Raw genomic sequence first — 19,618 nt, forward strand, 5'->3', positions numbered from 1 at the left:
ATACATAGATTACATGAGACATGAAGGAAGGCAAGAAACATAATATGTCCTTTTTACATAACGGCTGTTCATGCCGATAGACTGTAATATTGCAATATCATAAGAAACTTAAAAAATAATAAATAATGATAATAAACTTACATCCTGAATAAATCCTCACAATAAAGATAAGCTCAAAGCAGTGGACATAATGACTTACATTTAAATTCAGGATTCAAATGAACATAGTTAATTTTTCATTGACCAATAATAACCCCATTATACATATTTAAATTAGGATTTGTCGTATCAATAGTGCGTGTGAACGGTTTAGAGCTTATAAGGCATGTAGTCTCCGTTTAGTGGAGTAGTACGATTTCACATCAGATGGGTAAAGTAAGGCTACGTGTAATGTCGGGTTTAAACCGCATGATTGAAATAACATCATTTAGGATTTTTCATAACGATTTTATCGAAACATACTGTCTTTTATTCTTACGTAAACTACATTTAATTCTTTAATACTTTTATTGGTCACGTACTTTTATATGATGGTTAATTGCTTGACATTAATAGGTAAATGCAGTGCAACCTCATTGACACAAAGTAGAATGGACCATTGTGAAAAATGAGTTATCCGAATTACACGAACTTAAGTAAAAAAAGCCATGACCAAATACCATTTCGAATTAAACAAGGTCTTTGAGTTATTAAAGTTGATGTAAACGAGGTCCACTTTTGTTCAGTTTTGTCATATCTTGATTTCCAATTCTTGTGAGATGATGCATTATACGGTTTTACATTTTAGTACTATGTGAACAATGTCAAAAGTGATTTGAATGATAAGTATGGTTCTGATTGTTGTCAGTGGAAGTCGAAGTATCACTGTTAACATTTTATTATTTAACAGTTATTGATTTACATATGAAATTTGTATTCAATCTAATTAGAATCATATGTTCATGTCTTGTTCGTTGCATGAACTTGACCCACATCGCAGTTCCTTCAGTTGTTCAGGTGTGTTATTTAAACGAAGCCTTGAACATATGCTTTTAATCAGATTGTGTTGTTCATATCAACCCATATGTGAAATTCACTACATATCCGTGCGTTCCATATTGCAGATTCGTACCAGTTGTATCGATACGAATCTGCTGTATCACAAATGGAACGTGCCGTAACCAAGCAGAACTGTACCGGTAACAAGTGGTTCGTTTTCAGAAGCGTACCACTTGTATCCAAGATGGCGGACCCGAGATTCTTCATTTGTCACCGGAATGTTTTCTTTATGAAAACAAAGCAGAGCGGATTTTATATCCGATAAAATTACATGAATTGTTATTTCTATTTAGGTATTTTTTTATATCCATTTCATTGTTAACACCGAAAATACTGAAAATAGCCGAATATGCTTTTATATTTGAAGCGTATCTTTCATATGGGTGCCGCCATCATGGAAAAATCCAAAAAAACGCGTTCCATTTGGCGGTGCTGTATCACTTTAGTGCAACTGGTACGAATCCGCAAATGGAACGCACAGCTAGTATAACCTAGATGATGCTCCATAGCTTTAAATCATATATTGAAAGTAAGGTTTAGACGGTAGTTTTTATGGTTTTTGCACATGAAATGTACACGAAGAAACTGTCTTGCCCTCGTAATGTGTTTATATGCAAAAGAAAAAACAAACATTAATACTTTTAGTACATTTTATGTACAGATAATTTACAAGACTGGTTATTAATTGCCTGTGCCATTTGACGTTACGTCATTTTTTTGTAATTAGCTTGTTGCTGTGATATCTACTACATTAATATACCTTATGTTATTATGAATCTCGTGCTACTTAAATTGTAATGACATGATCTAAAGATAATAGAACAATGCAACTGTATTAAAATAATCTGTTCGTGTCTTAGTAAGAACTTTGTTAATCTAGAACTCGTTAAGTCTTTATGCAAACCATAAACAAATTATCTTATTACGATTGTGGGATATAATATAAGCTCTTTGTTTTTACTTGATCTAACATAGTTTGCTTTTAGAGCTTGTCTATAAAGTATGCAATGAAATGTCCTCATAGTATTCACCATAATCAGCATTTACTGAATTTGCTTTACATGTAACTCATAAATAATTATCTGAGACATACATGTATAGTTATCAGAGCTACGATAAATATTTTTTGTTACATTGTGTATGTTATTTTTGTCACGTTAAGTTTAGGCTTTATTAATATTACAGTTATTACATTTTCCGAGCTATTGACTTTAAATAATATTCTAAATATTCTATCATGAACCCATATGCATATGTCTTGGAACTTTTTTTCACAGATTTCGGAATATTGATAACATACATGAAGTGCATGGAAACTTAAGTATTTAGAAATTTAGCACAGAGGATATACTGTACACCAAGTTACTTTCGCGTATTTTGCGATCACTTAGAATTCATTAATATAGATTACCGCGTAAAAGTCAAATACGATTACAACAGAGCGTTTTACCTGTTTCGTGAAATTAAACCGCTGTGAAAATGTCGTTGGACAAGAAAACGCGAAATCATTTCGTCGCGAAAATTGGTTAACATTTTATTTTTTCATCTATATTAAAATTGACGTGTTAATTGACAATACAGTTCACCAATAGAAAGGCTACAAAGATATTACAAATACTATTTGTAAAGTTATCTTATTATTTGAATGACTTAAGCATTGAACGTCTTTCAGTTGGCATTCATAGCCAATATGAATGCAAACTGGACAGAGGCAAATTCCATGAAGGGCGGTAGCGCTTCATGTTGAATTTGCCTCTGTCCAGTTTGCATTCATATTGGCTATGAATGACAAATGAAAGACGTTCAATGCTTATATTTACATTTGGTTACACTTTTTATGACGAAATCCCAAGGAATTTTGCATCTATAATGAATTAATCATTCGTTATCGTCATGGATGGAACAGCCATTTGAACAGCCGTCTTCCGTGATCACTGGCACGACAATTGTGACGTCACAATGATAATTACGTCATGATAAGCGCTTGAAGTTCATTGTCTATATGACTGCCAACTGCGCTCGGTAAGGTTACATAGTGGGGACCGCATTGAAAATGTAAAATATAATAATAATAAACTTCATCAAATAGTATTGTTGTTTCATGTCATTATTTGTTAGGCATAAGTACAGAAATTATAAGAATTACTAAAATTAATTTCTGCAATGTGTATAACAAAATTACGCGGTTTAAAAAAGTGCTGTACGTATGCTAACTGCTGTAAGAGATGAATCTGTATGCTAATTTAATACAGCAAATGTTTTACAAAAGACACTAAGGGTATCAAACACATTATTAAAGTACTAGTATTAAAGTAATTAGACTGCATTAAAAGTTTCCTTCAAATCAAATTTGTGAGTGATGTAATTATTGTTAAGAAAGAAAATGTTCGAAGTGATCCATTATCATGCGTGGCTCAAAGATAGACCATTGGAAGCAGTTCACCCTTCATGTGTCAGTCCCTTTAGATGTGTGAGTATGGATATTACCTTTACCCGTTACCTTTCACAAAGTATCAGATACATTGTATATTACACAATCTATGTCATGTCCTTTGTACATCAATAATTCTTTCAGGTAAATAATAAAAAGTCCAGATATAACCAAATATGTTTCGCCCTTTCGTTGGAAATAAATGAACAACGGCATGTTCTTTCGCGATAAAATGTAATTTTGCTTGCGCTTCATGAAATGCATTATTCAAAATGTTTCGTGACTGGGAGCATTCCCGTTACAGCTTTATCTACTTCTTAATCATATACGGTATATATATGTAGGGATCTACCTATATAGCGGATATAGCTTTATAGTACTCGGAAGAATCCCGGTCGATACTGTATCAACCTGATATAGTCTATAGCTGTCTGCTTTATGATATTCCATACCGTAACCCGTCCAACATGGAATTATGTTTAACGTCATGCATATTGTTATTTACACTAAAGTTTCACGACAACCAAATATTGTGTTTCTTATTCCTGTTGACATAAATTACATCAATCATGTACTAGTATTAAGATGTTTTTGATATGTATACCAAATGTCACGTTAAATATTACATGTACGTCAACGGAACATATTTTGATATTGATTTATTTTAAATTACCAATTTCTATCTCAAAGCATCAGTTAACCTGTAGTTCTCTATTTTGAAGTAGCAAGTTTGTGCGTAGTTGCCAGATTCTGTTAGCAGGTCGGCAAGTTTTCCTCTGCTACCAAACTCTGGAACATTTTCACAGTCTTTAGAAGGCGTTAATTGAAAATAAATCAGACTATATTTTAATCAAAGCATAGCCGATTTGCTAAATGTTCATTTGATAGATTTATAATATTTTATGGGTAAAATCGGTGTTACTTAAAATTGATATATACGTCGTCTATCTAGTTTTATATGAGGGAACTGCGAACAATTTCAGTCTCAGAATCCCATGTAATGATATCATTTATGGTTATACAAAGCAGTACATAAAGGGAAACACACAAGTAATTGTTTTAATGCCATATTTTAATACTCATTTATATAAAGTTAGGTAGAGCAATAGTCGGAATAAATTAATCAGAAGTAAGAAATCTTAAATGAAATAAACGAATAACATCTTGAAGGTTAATTTTCCATTCTCTGATCTTCGACTAAGATGTCTAAAAAACTATAGGAAACACAAACACTTTAAGTATTTCTATTAAATAGCAGTTTAAAAAACAATTAATGCATTATTGAAGACGGATTCAGAGCAAGTCTTCTTGGAGGTTTAAGTCCGTGTCGAGTGTTTTTCTTTCTTCTTCTTTTCTTTATTATTATCATCTTGCCAATAAAAACTTAGTATTTGCTGTTATATAATGTCCAGGCCCTGTCATTGTTTGTTAACTTTGCATGACACCAAGGTCACCAAACAAGTCTTTTTAAACAATGGTTTGTATAATAACGCCGACTATTTACCAGTAATATAACATTAGGTTATTTGGTCATAAACGTGGTCATTTATCATACTGGTTAGTAGGCAAAATGTAAATAAATATATAAACATCTAGTACGGTATAATTAATTAAATCACCAGTCCTGGCGTTAACGTCAGGCTGAGAGTACACGTGTACATGTGATAATGTGATAGGTTGTAACGGTAGTATTATACTCTGTTCCGGACCCATGGTGGTAAAGTTTGTGTTGAGAGCTATCACAGAAACTAGATGTATATACGATCTTAATCCTATTATCGTAACGAATAATTACCGTTAAATTATTCACACAATCAGATTATTGTATTATACACAAGGATATATGTACGGGACTATGTCGCCGGTAAAAAACCAATACATAGATCGTCTTAAACAATAGAGCGGCATGGAACAACTCAACAGCCATTGAATAAAAAGTCATTTTATTCAATGCTACAAACCGTCAACTGGGCCATACTAGTCTACGACAAGCAACCAATGGAGTGAAACGTGTATAGATCGATGTGTGTGTACCCATTTAAAATGTATGTGTTAGTATGTCTGTGTAACAATGGAAGGCAATAGAGGAATACTGCACCATTTGTTCCTCGGCACCCTGGAACGGTAGAACTATAGGTGGTGATTTACCCATTCAAGGTCTGTCACATGCATACCGAACGGCTAGGATTGGTATTCCTAATATACTAGTGGATTGGTAGAACTTCCGGCGACGCCCTGCTGGTTAGTTAAATTCTGACAAAAATCACTTTACGTTTTGGAAGCCAACATGCATAACGGCATCTTTGTGTTTTTGTGGGTACTACTTATGTTTGAAGGTGAGTTTTACGTTCAAATCATTACTGACATTCCAAGGACTACTCTCTGAAAACATAATAGAGTCTCTAAATTCACTACATATTCCTTTCATTCATACATGTATCTATTAAATCGATATTTATTTATGTACAAATCGATATTTATGAATAATATAATGAAATGCTTTAGGGACACTAACTGTTTTAAATGTTGTTTAATGTTGGCGTGTAACAGTTTAACTATCTAACATTACAATATTTAAAAAGTTACTCTTACCATATTGATATCTAATACAGATCTTGGTAGATATAATATTAGATATGTTAGCTGAAAAGCACATACTTAAAAATAACAGATGCTGCAGTCGTGCTATAAAAGCCGAAAAAAAAGAAAGATTTAGCATTCACACAACGGAAAATATATATTACTGTTGCTTTGTAATGAGTTAACCAGTGAAGACAGGACGGAGGTCGGATGATGCTATCTCACTTCAATGACGGTGACCAGTATTAATTTGTCTATTTAGAACTGGGAATATACCAGTCAATATCTGAAATTAAGCTGCAAGTGTTTATATTCTTTTTAAAGATATTTCCTCCATTAAAAAGCCTAATTAAGCTTAAATGTTTGCATTTTGTTCTAAATGTGTTTTCAGTTTTAATTCAGGGTTAAAAGCAATATGTTTCAGTTACATAAAATGACAACGGTTTACATTCCCATTATATAGACCGACACGTTGTGTGATGCGGCTCACCATATGTTACCAGTCCTGTCAATAGGAGATGGAACATCTGTCTTATCTAAATCTCAGAGTAAAGAGAGATTCGCCCAATTAAATTATTAACTCAATAAATAGTCCCCATCGATTCCTATACCAAAGAATAACACATGGCGCACTCGGAGACAGACCGGAGTCAGTGATTCAGGTCATACCTAAAGATAGAATAGGAGCAGGTAAAGCCGGGTATCGGTCTCGGTAACCTAGCCTGTCTCACTCCCGTAGACATGGCAACAATTACCGAGAAATCCTATCAATAATTCACGTTAGATAGTGAAAGTCAAAAGGGAATAGAGAACGAATCTATTTCGGACCAACCTAACAGAATAACACGAACTTCTTGTCTGAGATCAACATCTTTGATTTGAATTAAACTGCGTGTTTTATAAACCAATTGCGATCTACACTTAAATTAAAAAAGTGATACAGTGTACCTCCAGTAGTGTTTGTTTTATCAATCCGATTTATACTGTCTTATTCTTATATAGGTAAGCAACAAGAAACGTTTATTCAACAAATACACTGCCTCCTCTTTCTAATCTAACATCACATGATTACAACATGATTTGTATAGAAAGTTGTGTAATTTAAAATGACCCCTTTCAGATGGTTTTAAAAACAGTTATTTTGAATTGAAATAAACATAAAGGTAATTGTATTAGGATACAAATGACAAGTCGAAAAGTAACAAGACACAGTCAGCACATGCCACATATAAAGACACTTGTAACGTGTGAAACCTTGAATAGTTGCCAACAGAAACTTGTAGTAATTCGAGCAAATATTTGGACAAAGGAGCAATCGAAAACTCATCTATTAGAATTTTCAAACTTTCCTTTCATAAAGAGCAAACTTGATGACACACGGGTTTTTGTGATGTGTGTAAAATGATAGTAAATTACGTCTACGGCGCGTTCGCGAACAACAGCTTAACAATGCCCCATATAACACAGAGCCCCGTTAAACTGTTTGTATTGAAAGTGCAGGTAAAAATCTAAATCATACCTGTACTTTCTATCTTCTCCTCACCCGTGTTAAATAAACGTGTGATTTCGGACAATGTGCAGGTGACTGTCAACACAAGACTACAATGATTCATGGCCTATACACTTCCTTGCTTTTACAGCCCAATATTTTCTGGTATGTCCATAAAATAAAATAAAACATACCCCGTCCTTGAATATTTGATACGAACCAATGAATTAGTGATATGCACTTGAATAGGAAACACAATAGACATCCACTACAACAAATATTCAACGCTACGTTGTGCTATAATTCGGTTAGCTGGTGCGTTCGATATCATAAACATTTTCTGTGTATTTATTATTTTTTTCATAATGATTGCATTCAATAAATGGTTAGCATGTCTAAAAGAATAATGAATTATTACTAGTAAACTGTTCATATAATATCATATTCTTCAAAAAGGTTGAACAACAAACAGATAAAGATACATACCAAATTTCTAGAAAATAATGTACTGATGTAATTGATAATTTGGATCACATACTACTTTATTCTACATTTCAACCCAGTAAGTTTTACCAAAAGATTACCTCGGCTATCAAGTATAGGCTTTCCATTCTTATGATATATTTACAACTCTCTCTTTAAAAGGTAATGCAAATTGCGATACCATGTGAAATGTATTTCATTTCTTTTTTCCTTGTCAGCTGGAATTCATTTTAATATTCCTGTATTCGTGATCGCTAAATATAAAGATTATGACATCTTAATTTTTTCTCTGTGTAATGCAAACTGATAAAGGTACTTGTTTACTTCGATTTTTCTTTCTGACTATAGATGTTTATGTGCACGACAGACGATATGTGCTACTTTACGCTGGAATGTCTGCAGACAGTTCTGGTTTGATACCATGTAGGTTATATCGTATTCTATGATATTTTATGCCTTAGTGCCTTATATAACAGATTTTAACAACAGATGAAGAAAGACATTAATACATATTAGTAATCATTACAAATGTGTCACAGTTATGTTAGAAAATGAAATTTAAACATTGATATTGATATTGTGTTCTTATAGTTTATATTGGTATACATCCATATTTTATGGTTTTAATGACGTTGAATTATTCATATTGCTAATGTTACTTTTTTATTTTGGTAAAACAGTCACAATTGATATGCGAATATCTTATATGGAATGTTAATGGTATGACAATTTACTTTGTCATTTAATGAGTATATATTACAAAAAGTAATTAATTTCTAACGATATAGCTTCGCATTACAAATTATGAAAAATGAATGAATAAAAAAAACGTAATATAAAGTATAACATTAAGTAATTAATTAACTGATCTTGCCCTGCCTTAGCTGTCCCGGAAGGTAATTTTTTTGTAACATGTTCACCACATAATATGTCACAAGGTTATGGTTACGTTGCAATGGTATTACTAGGGTTTTTGTTCAAATGGGGAAATGTCACATTCACATTTTCAGCCAAAAATATTTTATTGTAATTTCATCAAAATACGACACTCGTTGTCCCTTATGTTTTATTAAGCTGGTATTTATGATCTTTAGAGAATAAAAGCATGAACAATAGGTTTTACGCTGCTTTGGAAATGGTTAGTGTGTTAACTTGCATGATTTTAGTGAATGATAGTTATTTTTGGAATATGTTTATGGGTAATACGGTAGAGTGTGAAATCTCTTTATGCATGGCCATCATCACTGTTATTCCTAATAAAAAAAGATAATAATAACATCAGTTTTGTTCAGAATGTCAGAACCCATTGCCAATTTTACGAAACATGTCACAATAAAAAAAATGTAAGCTGTTCCAATGAAAACAAAGAGGAGTATTGCACACCATTTGTCATTTACAGTATTCTATCGATCAAATAAATGAAGTAATATTTTATAGGGTTGTGTTTCAGGTAAAAAAACATCTGTAATTTAGACCATAATGGCAGTATCTGAATTTGTCCTTTTCCCTGTTACGTATTGATTTATAAGGTTTTTATCACGTGCAACAGGGTACTCAACAGAAAATATATAACAGCAGTATGTGTCCCATTTACCAGCATGCTGGCTGATAATGCAGGTGTTTAATACATAAATGAGTCTTCATTACAAACTACATTCAGCTAAAGTTCTTTAATAATTCTGTTTATAACGATCCATCGTCGATTGATTGAAGTTATGTAATACACTGCGATTTGACACAACATCTATGGTATACTTTACAATTTTTCAGTGTTTTCCTTAGAAATATGCAGAATCTGAATATGCACGGGTAACCAATAAACAACAATTTCTTCCCCCCTGCTAATAGGTATGATCAATAACTTATAGTGTGAAAATTTTTAAGAAAGGGTTACGTTTACGTGGTTTTATCGTGGTGACTTTGTAGGTATAGCAAGCCATGAACCTGGATACCCTAAACTGGAATCTAATGGAATAAACATGAATATTCAGAAGGCTAAACACCAAAAAGTGTACACCGTACTTGGATGTAATTTCATAAGTTGAAATAATATCTTTTTGATGTGCACTTTCTAGTAAACCGCGAAACGTTTTAAGATGAGATATAAAATTATACTCAGATTTGAGAGTATAATTTCATAACATTAAGTAACAAAATAGAGACTTGTTTTCTTTCGAAACCATGGCGACGCGCCGAATCCACCAATCAGTGCGACTGTTACAAGATGACGACGTCAAGAATTGACCTACCATCCATTTCATACATGTGTCCATTAGGTGACAAACAACATGGCGTTTAACATTCGATTTTAAGTTTATTATAAGCAATTGTAGGAATAAAAACATGTATTAGTCTATGGTTTGATGATTTTTCCCCCGGGTACTAATTTTGATTAAATATTGTTATAATATAGTTTGGCAACGCTGATAAAAAAATTTGGGAATCCATAGCAAGAATAATAAATTTCACAAATGTGTTATTTTGATGTAAGGAAAAATTGATTAAGTATCATTTTAAGAATAATAAAAATGCTCTATGTTTATTCTTGCATTTTAATTGGTGATTTACCTAGTGGGCCTCCATGTTCACCAACCATTGAGGTATCCGTGAAAGAGGGTGATCATTGATAACCTTATACATGCCGAAATGGACCAGTACCGAAACCGAGTCCACACTGTAAGTAGTAAACAGCAACCTGACAACCGCTGGAAACCGTTCTCCTCCACCTGATATCTCCCTCGTCGCCTCACGTAGACCATGAAACCAAACAACTCCAACTGTGGTCAGTCAGATAGTGCTCACTAAAGGCAACCACTACTCCTCAACGCAGAGGTGTTTGTATCTTCGTAATACCGGTTTGTAGGACAATGGGGAGACACTATCGACGTTCAGCTACCACCATGGAGAACGGACCCCAACGATATCCATGAGTACTGTATTGGTTTGCCTGTCATTAGGTAAGACATTCATTATGCATTTTTATTAGTTAGTAATTTCCAATTCATTATTAGAACTAAACGGCGTTATCTATTACCATGTTACAGAGGTAATAAATTAAACACAAAATGGTCAATAAAATACACAAGGACAATATTCGTAAGGGAATAATCAAAGATAGTACTTTGAACTTATAATGTGGTATTAAATGTGTTTTGTGTATTGTTCTCTCACACATTTAGACGGAAGATACCTACACATTATTGTATGAAGAACAGACAAATATCGTAATATATTTGATATATAATTATTGTTTTGAAATCAGCTGCATCATAATCAGGCTTCCTGGAGACGTATGAAATGCTAGTTTGTTTTTAATTATGAGACTTATGATAATGTCTTTCTTTATTAGTGGGCGAATGGTCCAAATTGCTATGGAAATGTAACTGAATCCATCTGGTGCCTGTGGAGAATACGTACCACAAACTAGCAGTACACAAGCCCCGGCAGTAACAACTAATGCCTCCAGAAACAAGTACAACGTCGGAATCAACGACATCAAGGACAACATCAAAAATCAACCCATGGCTACCTCTCAAACTACTTTACTAAACAAACAACCAACAACAACAACTAAACATACAACAACAACTCAAATCAACAACAACAACAAAACCTACAACACCTGAACTCCAACAACAACTAAACCTACACCACAACAACAACTAAACCTACAAAACAAACAACTAAATCAACAACAACAACTCAACCAACAACAATAAAACCTACAACACCTGAACCAACAACGACAACTGAATCAACACAAACAACTAAACCTACCTACAACAACAACAAAACCCACAACGCCTGTACCAACAACGACAACCAAATCTACAACAACAACAACAAAAACAACAACACCTGTACCAACCAACAACAACAGCCAAACTGACAACCCCACCTTCAACCCTAAACCAACAACGACAAATAAACTTACAACAACAACTAAAACCTACAACAACTAAACTACAACAACAACACCAACAACAACCAAACCTACAACACCTGAACCAACAACAACTAAACCAAACAACAACTAAATCCTACAAACAAAGCAACATCCCAAACCTACGACTCCGGCCCGCTCCTGAACCACACACAACAGCTAAAACAACAACCAACTAAACCTACAACAACACAAACCAACAACTCAATCAAGCAACAACATTAAAACCTACACAAACACCAACATTGCCCGCAACATCACAATCAGAAATTAGTCCAACTGTGTCCAACAACGGAGGAACTAACGTCACAAAAGCCAGGCATCGGCAATCAAAAGAAAAGGCCAAGAGGGGTATAACAATTACAAACGTGATGTAGGATATAAGTATGTGGAATATTTGAAAAAAAAACATTAAAATAAAAATGAAAGTATCATTAAATGGTGGTAGTATTTAGGACAAAGTTAGTAGTAAAACACAGACAGATGACTGCTGAAGTTGAAAAATAACTTAATGGTTTTACATTTAAGGGTTAGTCTATTACGCAGAAAGCTTACCGATAAATAACAGTCGAGAATCATGTATAATGCTTACTAAAGAATTAACAAATAATCCAACCTTTGATAAATCTCGACCGGAAAATACAATAACAACTATAATGCAAAGGACGATTGTTAAACACTAACAATAAGCAAACAGTTTTCGTAATAACAACCATATGTCCATATTCTAAATGAAAAGAGAGAAAAAAAAAAGAAAAAATGAATAAAAATTATGATATCAAAGAGATCTACGAAACTACAACTCCTGGTCACAACGTAACAAAAATTAATTTGACATTGTTGTTTGTTAAAAGCACAAACATCCTCGAACTTTTCACAGTTATTAAGAGATTTTATATCTATGTTGATTCCGTGGAGAATACATAATTCCTGTTCAGAAAATGCGTTGGCTCCTTACAATCTTCGTATATAGTCCCCGTATCATATAAGCCCAGGTAAAGTTTCGATTGGTATAACTTATATGCCGATTTACTTTGTATGTAAGAAAATAAAAGAATCTATGAAAATTACAACCGTTATAGTTTGAATCATAAACCCATGGGTAGGTTTAATAAGTTTTGTTATAATATATTATACGAAGTAATATAATATAAATTGAGCTTGCCAACAATTTGCTTATATACCATCTTTGTACCAGAGGCATGATTATCGATTACCATTTTAAAAAAAAATGTTATCGTATTAGAATATTTAGTTTCTTTAATGTTTAATATTTATCCCAGCATTGAAACGCGGATGTATAGGTTTACTACAACAAAAGGTCAAGTTTATGTTCACTAAGTAAATCAACGGAAGGCCAACATTCATGTGCATAGGTAGAGCATTTCATTGTAGTATTCAGACATACGGTTCATGCGGAAGCCAGGTGTTTATTACAAAACAAATATTTATGTCAATGATATTCATATAATATGTAATATATAATGATATTATGGTATGTATTCATTTGTCGACCCAAATAAGTTCTAACAATAACATTACATAATATACATCCGAACAGTGGACGTCGACGATTAACCCCCATATACCCTCCGTACACGGAGCAAAATCTGGCCTAGGTATGCATTTATTTGCTCCAATTGCGGTACATTTTCCATTCAATTGGCGCAACGTGTCTGTGACAAAATCCTGGTTGAAACTTGGCGGTATATTTATCAGGGGGATACCCGAACCTGAGTTGAGGATTATGTCTTCAGTGCAATGATTAAGACTGGAGGGAGGAGTGTAACGGTTCTGGATCAGGTCGATCTCCGGCCATCTGGTAGCTAGATCAATTTGAAGAGTAGTTGGTTAATGTTCGGAGGGTCCCGGGTTCGAACCTCGGTCTAGACATGTATATGTTCCTTTTGTTTGTTTGTTTGATTAATTAACATCCTATTAACAGCTACGGTCATGTAAGGACGGCCTCCCATGCATGAGGTGCGCTGCGTGTATGTTGTGCGAGGTGCATTTTATAGTGTTATATCATTGAAGCATGCCGCCGAAGACACCAAGCAACACACCCCACCCGGTCACATTATACTGACAACGGGCGAACCAGTCGTCCCACTCCCGTTATCCTGAGCGCTAAACAGGAGCAGAAACTACCACTTTTATAGACTTTAGTGTGCCTCGGCCAGGGGACAGAACCCAGAGCCTTCCTCACAGGGGCGAACGCTCAACTTAAGCCCAAAAGTGAGGCGGTGCCAAGGGAGGCATTATGAAGGATAAAGTGAGTGAGGAAGAAAAGAAAAGATAAGATCCTAAATTTAGTCGCCTTTTACGATCATGCAATAGGGGCAGCAGGTACAATTCTAACGCCCTAATTCACTCTAAAAGCAATATTTTTCGTAACGTTGCTTATAAAACTTAACTTATAAATAAAATAAATTAAATAAAAAAACTTTATCTATTAATGACATGAAGAAATAATATGAGAAATGTTTGTTTCTTTTCTTAAATCAACGTCCTATTAACATTCAGATCCATGTGTCAACATGCTGTACACGTGTTTATTTTCACATCGTCGGAGACCGACGGGTGATCGCACTAAACTGTAGCGTAGTATAGTGCGATGACCATTGGGTCTCCGAAGATTTTATTTTCAGTGCAAGGGATATTATGGGCAGGTTAGCGCACAGACGTAGTAATTGATCCACTTATCACAATTAACGCAAAGTTTCAAGCGCGAAAAGCGCTGAAATATAATTACCACTAAAATACGTTTAAATTAAAGACAACCGACTCTGCAAGTATCTCAAATGAACAGTTTAAAATCATGTATGACTAAATTTGCAAATCTTAATACCCGACTGACTTTGAATCAAACTTCTTTTCGCGGATTTCACGCCAAACGTTAAAAATATTGATTAATAGAATCTTACATGGGCCTGTCAGGCGGACAGGGATATCTCAACCCGAGTGAAAGATTTTTTGCTAATCAACCCGAGGCTTGCCGAGAGTTGATGGTCAAAATCTCTCATGAGGGTTGATATTAATAGAATCTTTTATCCTCTTTGGGGTGAGGCAGGAGGTTCCCAGCTCGTGGGGTAAGATTCTTTAGATCTCCTGTCTCACCCAAAAGAGGGTGAATGATTATTTTTATCTTACCCCTTGCACCACTTTGTGCCTCTAATAAAAGTGTCACTCAAGCAAACGAGGATGACGTGACCTCAATGAATCGTCTTCTTCGCCGTTTTTGTGACGTCAATTCATTGTTAGCCAAGACAATCAAAGTAAGATTGTATTGGCTAACAATGAAATGACGTCACAAAAACGAACGAGCAACTCAAGGCCAAAAGTGAGGCGGTGCCAAGTGAGGCATTAGGAAAGATAAAGTCAGTTAGGAATGAAAGAAAAGATAAGATCCTTAATTTAGTCGCCTTTTACTACTATGCAATAGAGGCAGCAGGTACAATTCTAACGCCCTATCTGCAGGCCCAAGAAAAACAACAATCTGTCTTTTATTTTGCCAAACAACAACGCACTTCCGGTTTTGCATTATGAATGATTTAATAACAAAGTGTATTTATAATATGAACGTACACATGTATCATTTTAAATGTACTATGACCTTTCGATATTACCACCAAGGGCTATTATGAAGCGACCGGGAATTAATGTCTGTTATCTATTAATTTATTTTTTGTTATCAATTATATGTAATTTACTATTGTTACTTGAAATGAAAATAAACATTCAAATAATGTAAACGTATCAATACTTCAACACTTTCTTGTATCCAAATTTCGACTTTCACATAGTCACCATTTTAAAAACACAGGAAATGGAATTAAATAATGAATAGATGTTACCCAAATATGTAAGTTGTGTCTCTAATAAACAAGAGGCCCATGGGCCTTAGGGCCCTAACGGTCATCTGACTCATGGCACAAAACGACAGTCACAGTAGTGGTTAACGATTAATATAAACAACACAAGGAACTCCTTAGTTGAATTTGTAAGTTTTTGAAATAGGTAAATGTCATTTGCTGAACAAACTTGGTAGTCTTTCAACTTCAATATATGGTTGTAACCCATTCAAGGATTAAGGAGGAGTCGGATTTTAAGGCCAAATTTCAGCAAAGCTCGAATTTTGGACCCCTGCTGTACTATCCCCATGGGTCTTACCTCGGTCCTTTATAAGATATGATTGTCCTCACCTAAAGTTCCCCATTCTGAGCCCCGCCCCTCTGTCCCCAAGGGTCGGACCTAACTCGTTTATAATAAATATGATTGTCCTTCCCCAGTGATGTTTCACACAAAATATGGATGCATTAATCCACTCAAGGGTTAAGGAGTAGGCTTTTAAAGCCAAACTTCATCACAGTTCCCCCTTCTGAGACCCGCTCCTCTGTCCCAAGGGGCCGGACCTTACTTGTTTGTATAAGATATCATAGTCTTTCCCCTATGATGTTTTACACAAAATATGCATGAAATCCACTCAAGGGTTAAGGAGGAGTAGGATTTTAAAGCTAAAACAAGTTCTCATTGTAATGGACACCATTGCATAATCCCTCAAACGACCCTCTCCCTCCCCCTCCCCACCTGCAACAAATCAAGAATGCAGTTGCACAGTGTATGAACATCTTGGAAGAAATTTTGAGGAACTTTTATATTCAATGAATTGCAGACGAAAAATTGAAAACAGGAGATTGGCCCAGGGACATTCTTTCAAAAATTTTATCATATTGGTCAGCTTCCCTTAATACCCCTATATACTAATTTACATTGAAATCAGTGACAGAAATATAAAAACAGGATGTTGGCCAAGCGGCCATCTTGGAATACTAAAATCTTTACGAAAATATTTGCATGTTTTTCGCCATCACTTAAAACCCCTATAACCAATTTTCATTGAGATCGGAGACCGAAACTTGAAGAACAGGAAATGAGCAAGTGGCCATCTCGGAATACAGAAATCTTTACGAAATTGTTTGCATGTTGTTCGCCATCCCTTAAATCCCCTATAGACCAATTTTCATTGAGATCGGAGACCGAAACCTTAAAACAGGAAGTGGGACAGCGGCCATCTTGGAATACAAAATCTTAACGAACATGTTTGCATGTTGTTCATCATCTCTTAAAACCCTTAAAGACCAATTTTCATTGAGATCGGAGACCGACACCTTAAAACAGGAAGTTGGCCAGTGGCCATCTTGGAATACCAAAATCTTTACGAAAACGTTTGCATGTTGTTCACCATCTCTTAAAACCCCTATAGACCACTTTTCATTGAGATCCGCGGAGACCGAAACCTGAAAACAGGAAGTGGGTCAGCTAAAATTAAGAAAATTATCCCTATTCGGGCCCCGCCCCTCTGCTCCTAGGGGTCACATCTAACTCATTTATATAAAATATTACTGCCTTACCCATTGATGTTTCAAACCAAATATGGATGAAATCCATCCAAGGATGAAGGAGGAGTAGGATTTTAAAGCTAAAATTAAGAAAATTTTCCTCTTTTGGGGCCCCACGTCTCAGCCCCTAGGGGTCGGACCAGGCTCATTTATATAAAAAAATAATTAATTTTCCCAATGATATTTCACACCAAATGTGGATGAAATCCATCCAAGGATGAAGAAGGAGTAGGATTTTAAAGGTAAAATTAAGAAAATTTCCCCTTTTAATGCCCTGCCCCTAGGGGTCGGACCTATCTCATTTATATAAAATATGATTGTCCTTCCCCAATATGGATGTAATTCACTCCAGGGTTTAGGAGGAGTAGGCTTTTGTTGTATAGTTTTACGCACGACGCACGGTGGATGGTGCACGACGACGGCCAAAACACGATGACATTAGGTCATCCTGACATTCGGTCAGATGACCTAAAACTATATACATAATTTTTATGAAAATACCGTGTTATACTAATCATATGTGTTTCTGTAATGACCATTGTACAGTTTTACTGGTAAAAAAGGCGTCCATCTTGAAATTAACCGAAGTAGGTACTTTTTTCGCCTACAAAAATGGTGGCCATCTTGAAAAACCGGAAGTAGGCATATTTTGGTAGTCTTGGCTATTAACACGCCAAATTTTATGCGTTTATAAAAAGGTTCAGTGTATTTTTTCATGAATTCTCATAGTTTCGCCTATCAATTGGCGGCCATATTAGAATTATCTGAAGTAGGTACATTTTTCAATGGCTCCCGCTTTTAATATTATTTTGGTAGTCTCGGCTGCTAACATGCCGATTTCATGTTGAAATATTGAGATGTGCAACATGTTATTTCATTACTTTAAGTTATACCTATGAAAATGGCCGCCATCTTGAGAAACAATCGGAAAAAGACACATTTTGCGATGGCTCCCAATTTTAATCATAGATTGGTAGTCTTGGCTATTTACATGCCAAGTTTAATGCGTTTATCAAAACGTTCAGCGTATTTTTTCATGAATTCTCATAATTTCGCCTATTCAATCAGCGGCCATCTTGGAATTACAGGAACTAAGTATATTTTTCAATGGCTTTCGTTTTTAATATTATATTGGTAGTCTTGTCTACTAACATGCCAAGTTTCATGTTTTATTGGAACGAGCAGTATGTTATTTCATTACTTTTGAACAAAAACCCGGAAGTAGGAACATTTTTCAATGTCTCCTGGTTTAAATCTAATTTCGGTAATCTTGGCAACTAACCTGCCTAGTTTCAGGCTTTAATCGTTTAGTATGTTATTTCATTACTTAATTTGCCTATGAAAATGGCCGCCATCATGCAAAAAAATCTGAAGTAGGCACATTTTGCAATAGTTACCGATTTTGATATAATTTTTGGCAGTCTTCGCTACTTATATGCCAAGATTTATGTTTTAATGAGTTGTGGAGTATGTTATTTCATTACTTTATTTAGTTTTACCTACGAAAATGACGGCCATCTTCGAATTACCGGAAGTAGGTAATCATTTAATTGGCTCCCGCTTTTAATATTAGTTTGATGGTCTTCGCTACAAACATGCCAATTTTTTTTTAAATCTTTTTATTTTTATTTTTTGAGAGCAATTTATATGACAAACCATTTTTACAAGACTGATTATTTTTTCAGCTTTTCATGTGGCAATTAGTTGAAAAACAAACAATAGCTCTGCTGTAATGCAATACACATTTCAAAGCGACCTACAATATAATGCCCCAATGTATGTACTTTACCGTCTTAATTTCACACAAGAGTCGTTCTTACACAAATTGTTGTGTGAAACATATAACGAAATATATACAGGTCAGATAGTAACATAATGAATATGTTTTGTATGGTCTGCTAGGCGATGCATTACAAATACCAGGTCCTTTAAAAATATTAAATATTTCACCAAAGGAATGCACGTTACTTTTTTATCAGGGGTCAAAACAAACACTATCGTAAATCGTAATTGCTATTTCTGAAGAAAAATGTCGATCCATTTCATTTCTGTAACCATCAGGATTTGCACCTCACATTTGATATCTTTCGATTTCACATAGAAATATAAAAATCGTTACATCTGCTTAACTATCCACAAGTGTAAAATAAAAATATCTGGAAGTTTTAGAGTACAACATAACAGTGTCGATAAAAATTGTTTACAAATATGATGTGCCGGCAAAATGAAGCTCTAATCTAAACATCTGATGCATG

General features: G+C 34.6%; 1 protein-coding gene across 1 annotated transcript in view; it reads left to right on the plus strand.

Moving 5' to 3' along the window:
- The first annotated feature begins 5,756 nt into the window (after window positions 1–5,756).
- Window positions 5,757–19,618, plus strand: part of LOC138316506 (multiple epidermal growth factor-like domains protein 11) — a 33,207-nt gene continuing 19,345 nt past the window's right edge. Inside the window, exon 1 of the mRNA XM_069258196.1 lies at window positions 5,757–5,805. Coding sequence (XP_069114297.1) covers window positions 5,757–5,805 — 49 coding nt within the window. The remainder of the gene's footprint in view (window positions 5,806–19,618) is intronic.

Source organism: Argopecten irradians, chromosome 2 (genome assembly GCF_041381155.1).
Source record: "Argopecten irradians isolate NY chromosome 2, Ai_NY, whole genome shotgun sequence".
In the NCBI taxonomy this organism is placed as follows: Eukaryota; Metazoa; Mollusca; class Bivalvia; order Pectinida; family Pectinidae; genus Argopecten; species Argopecten irradians.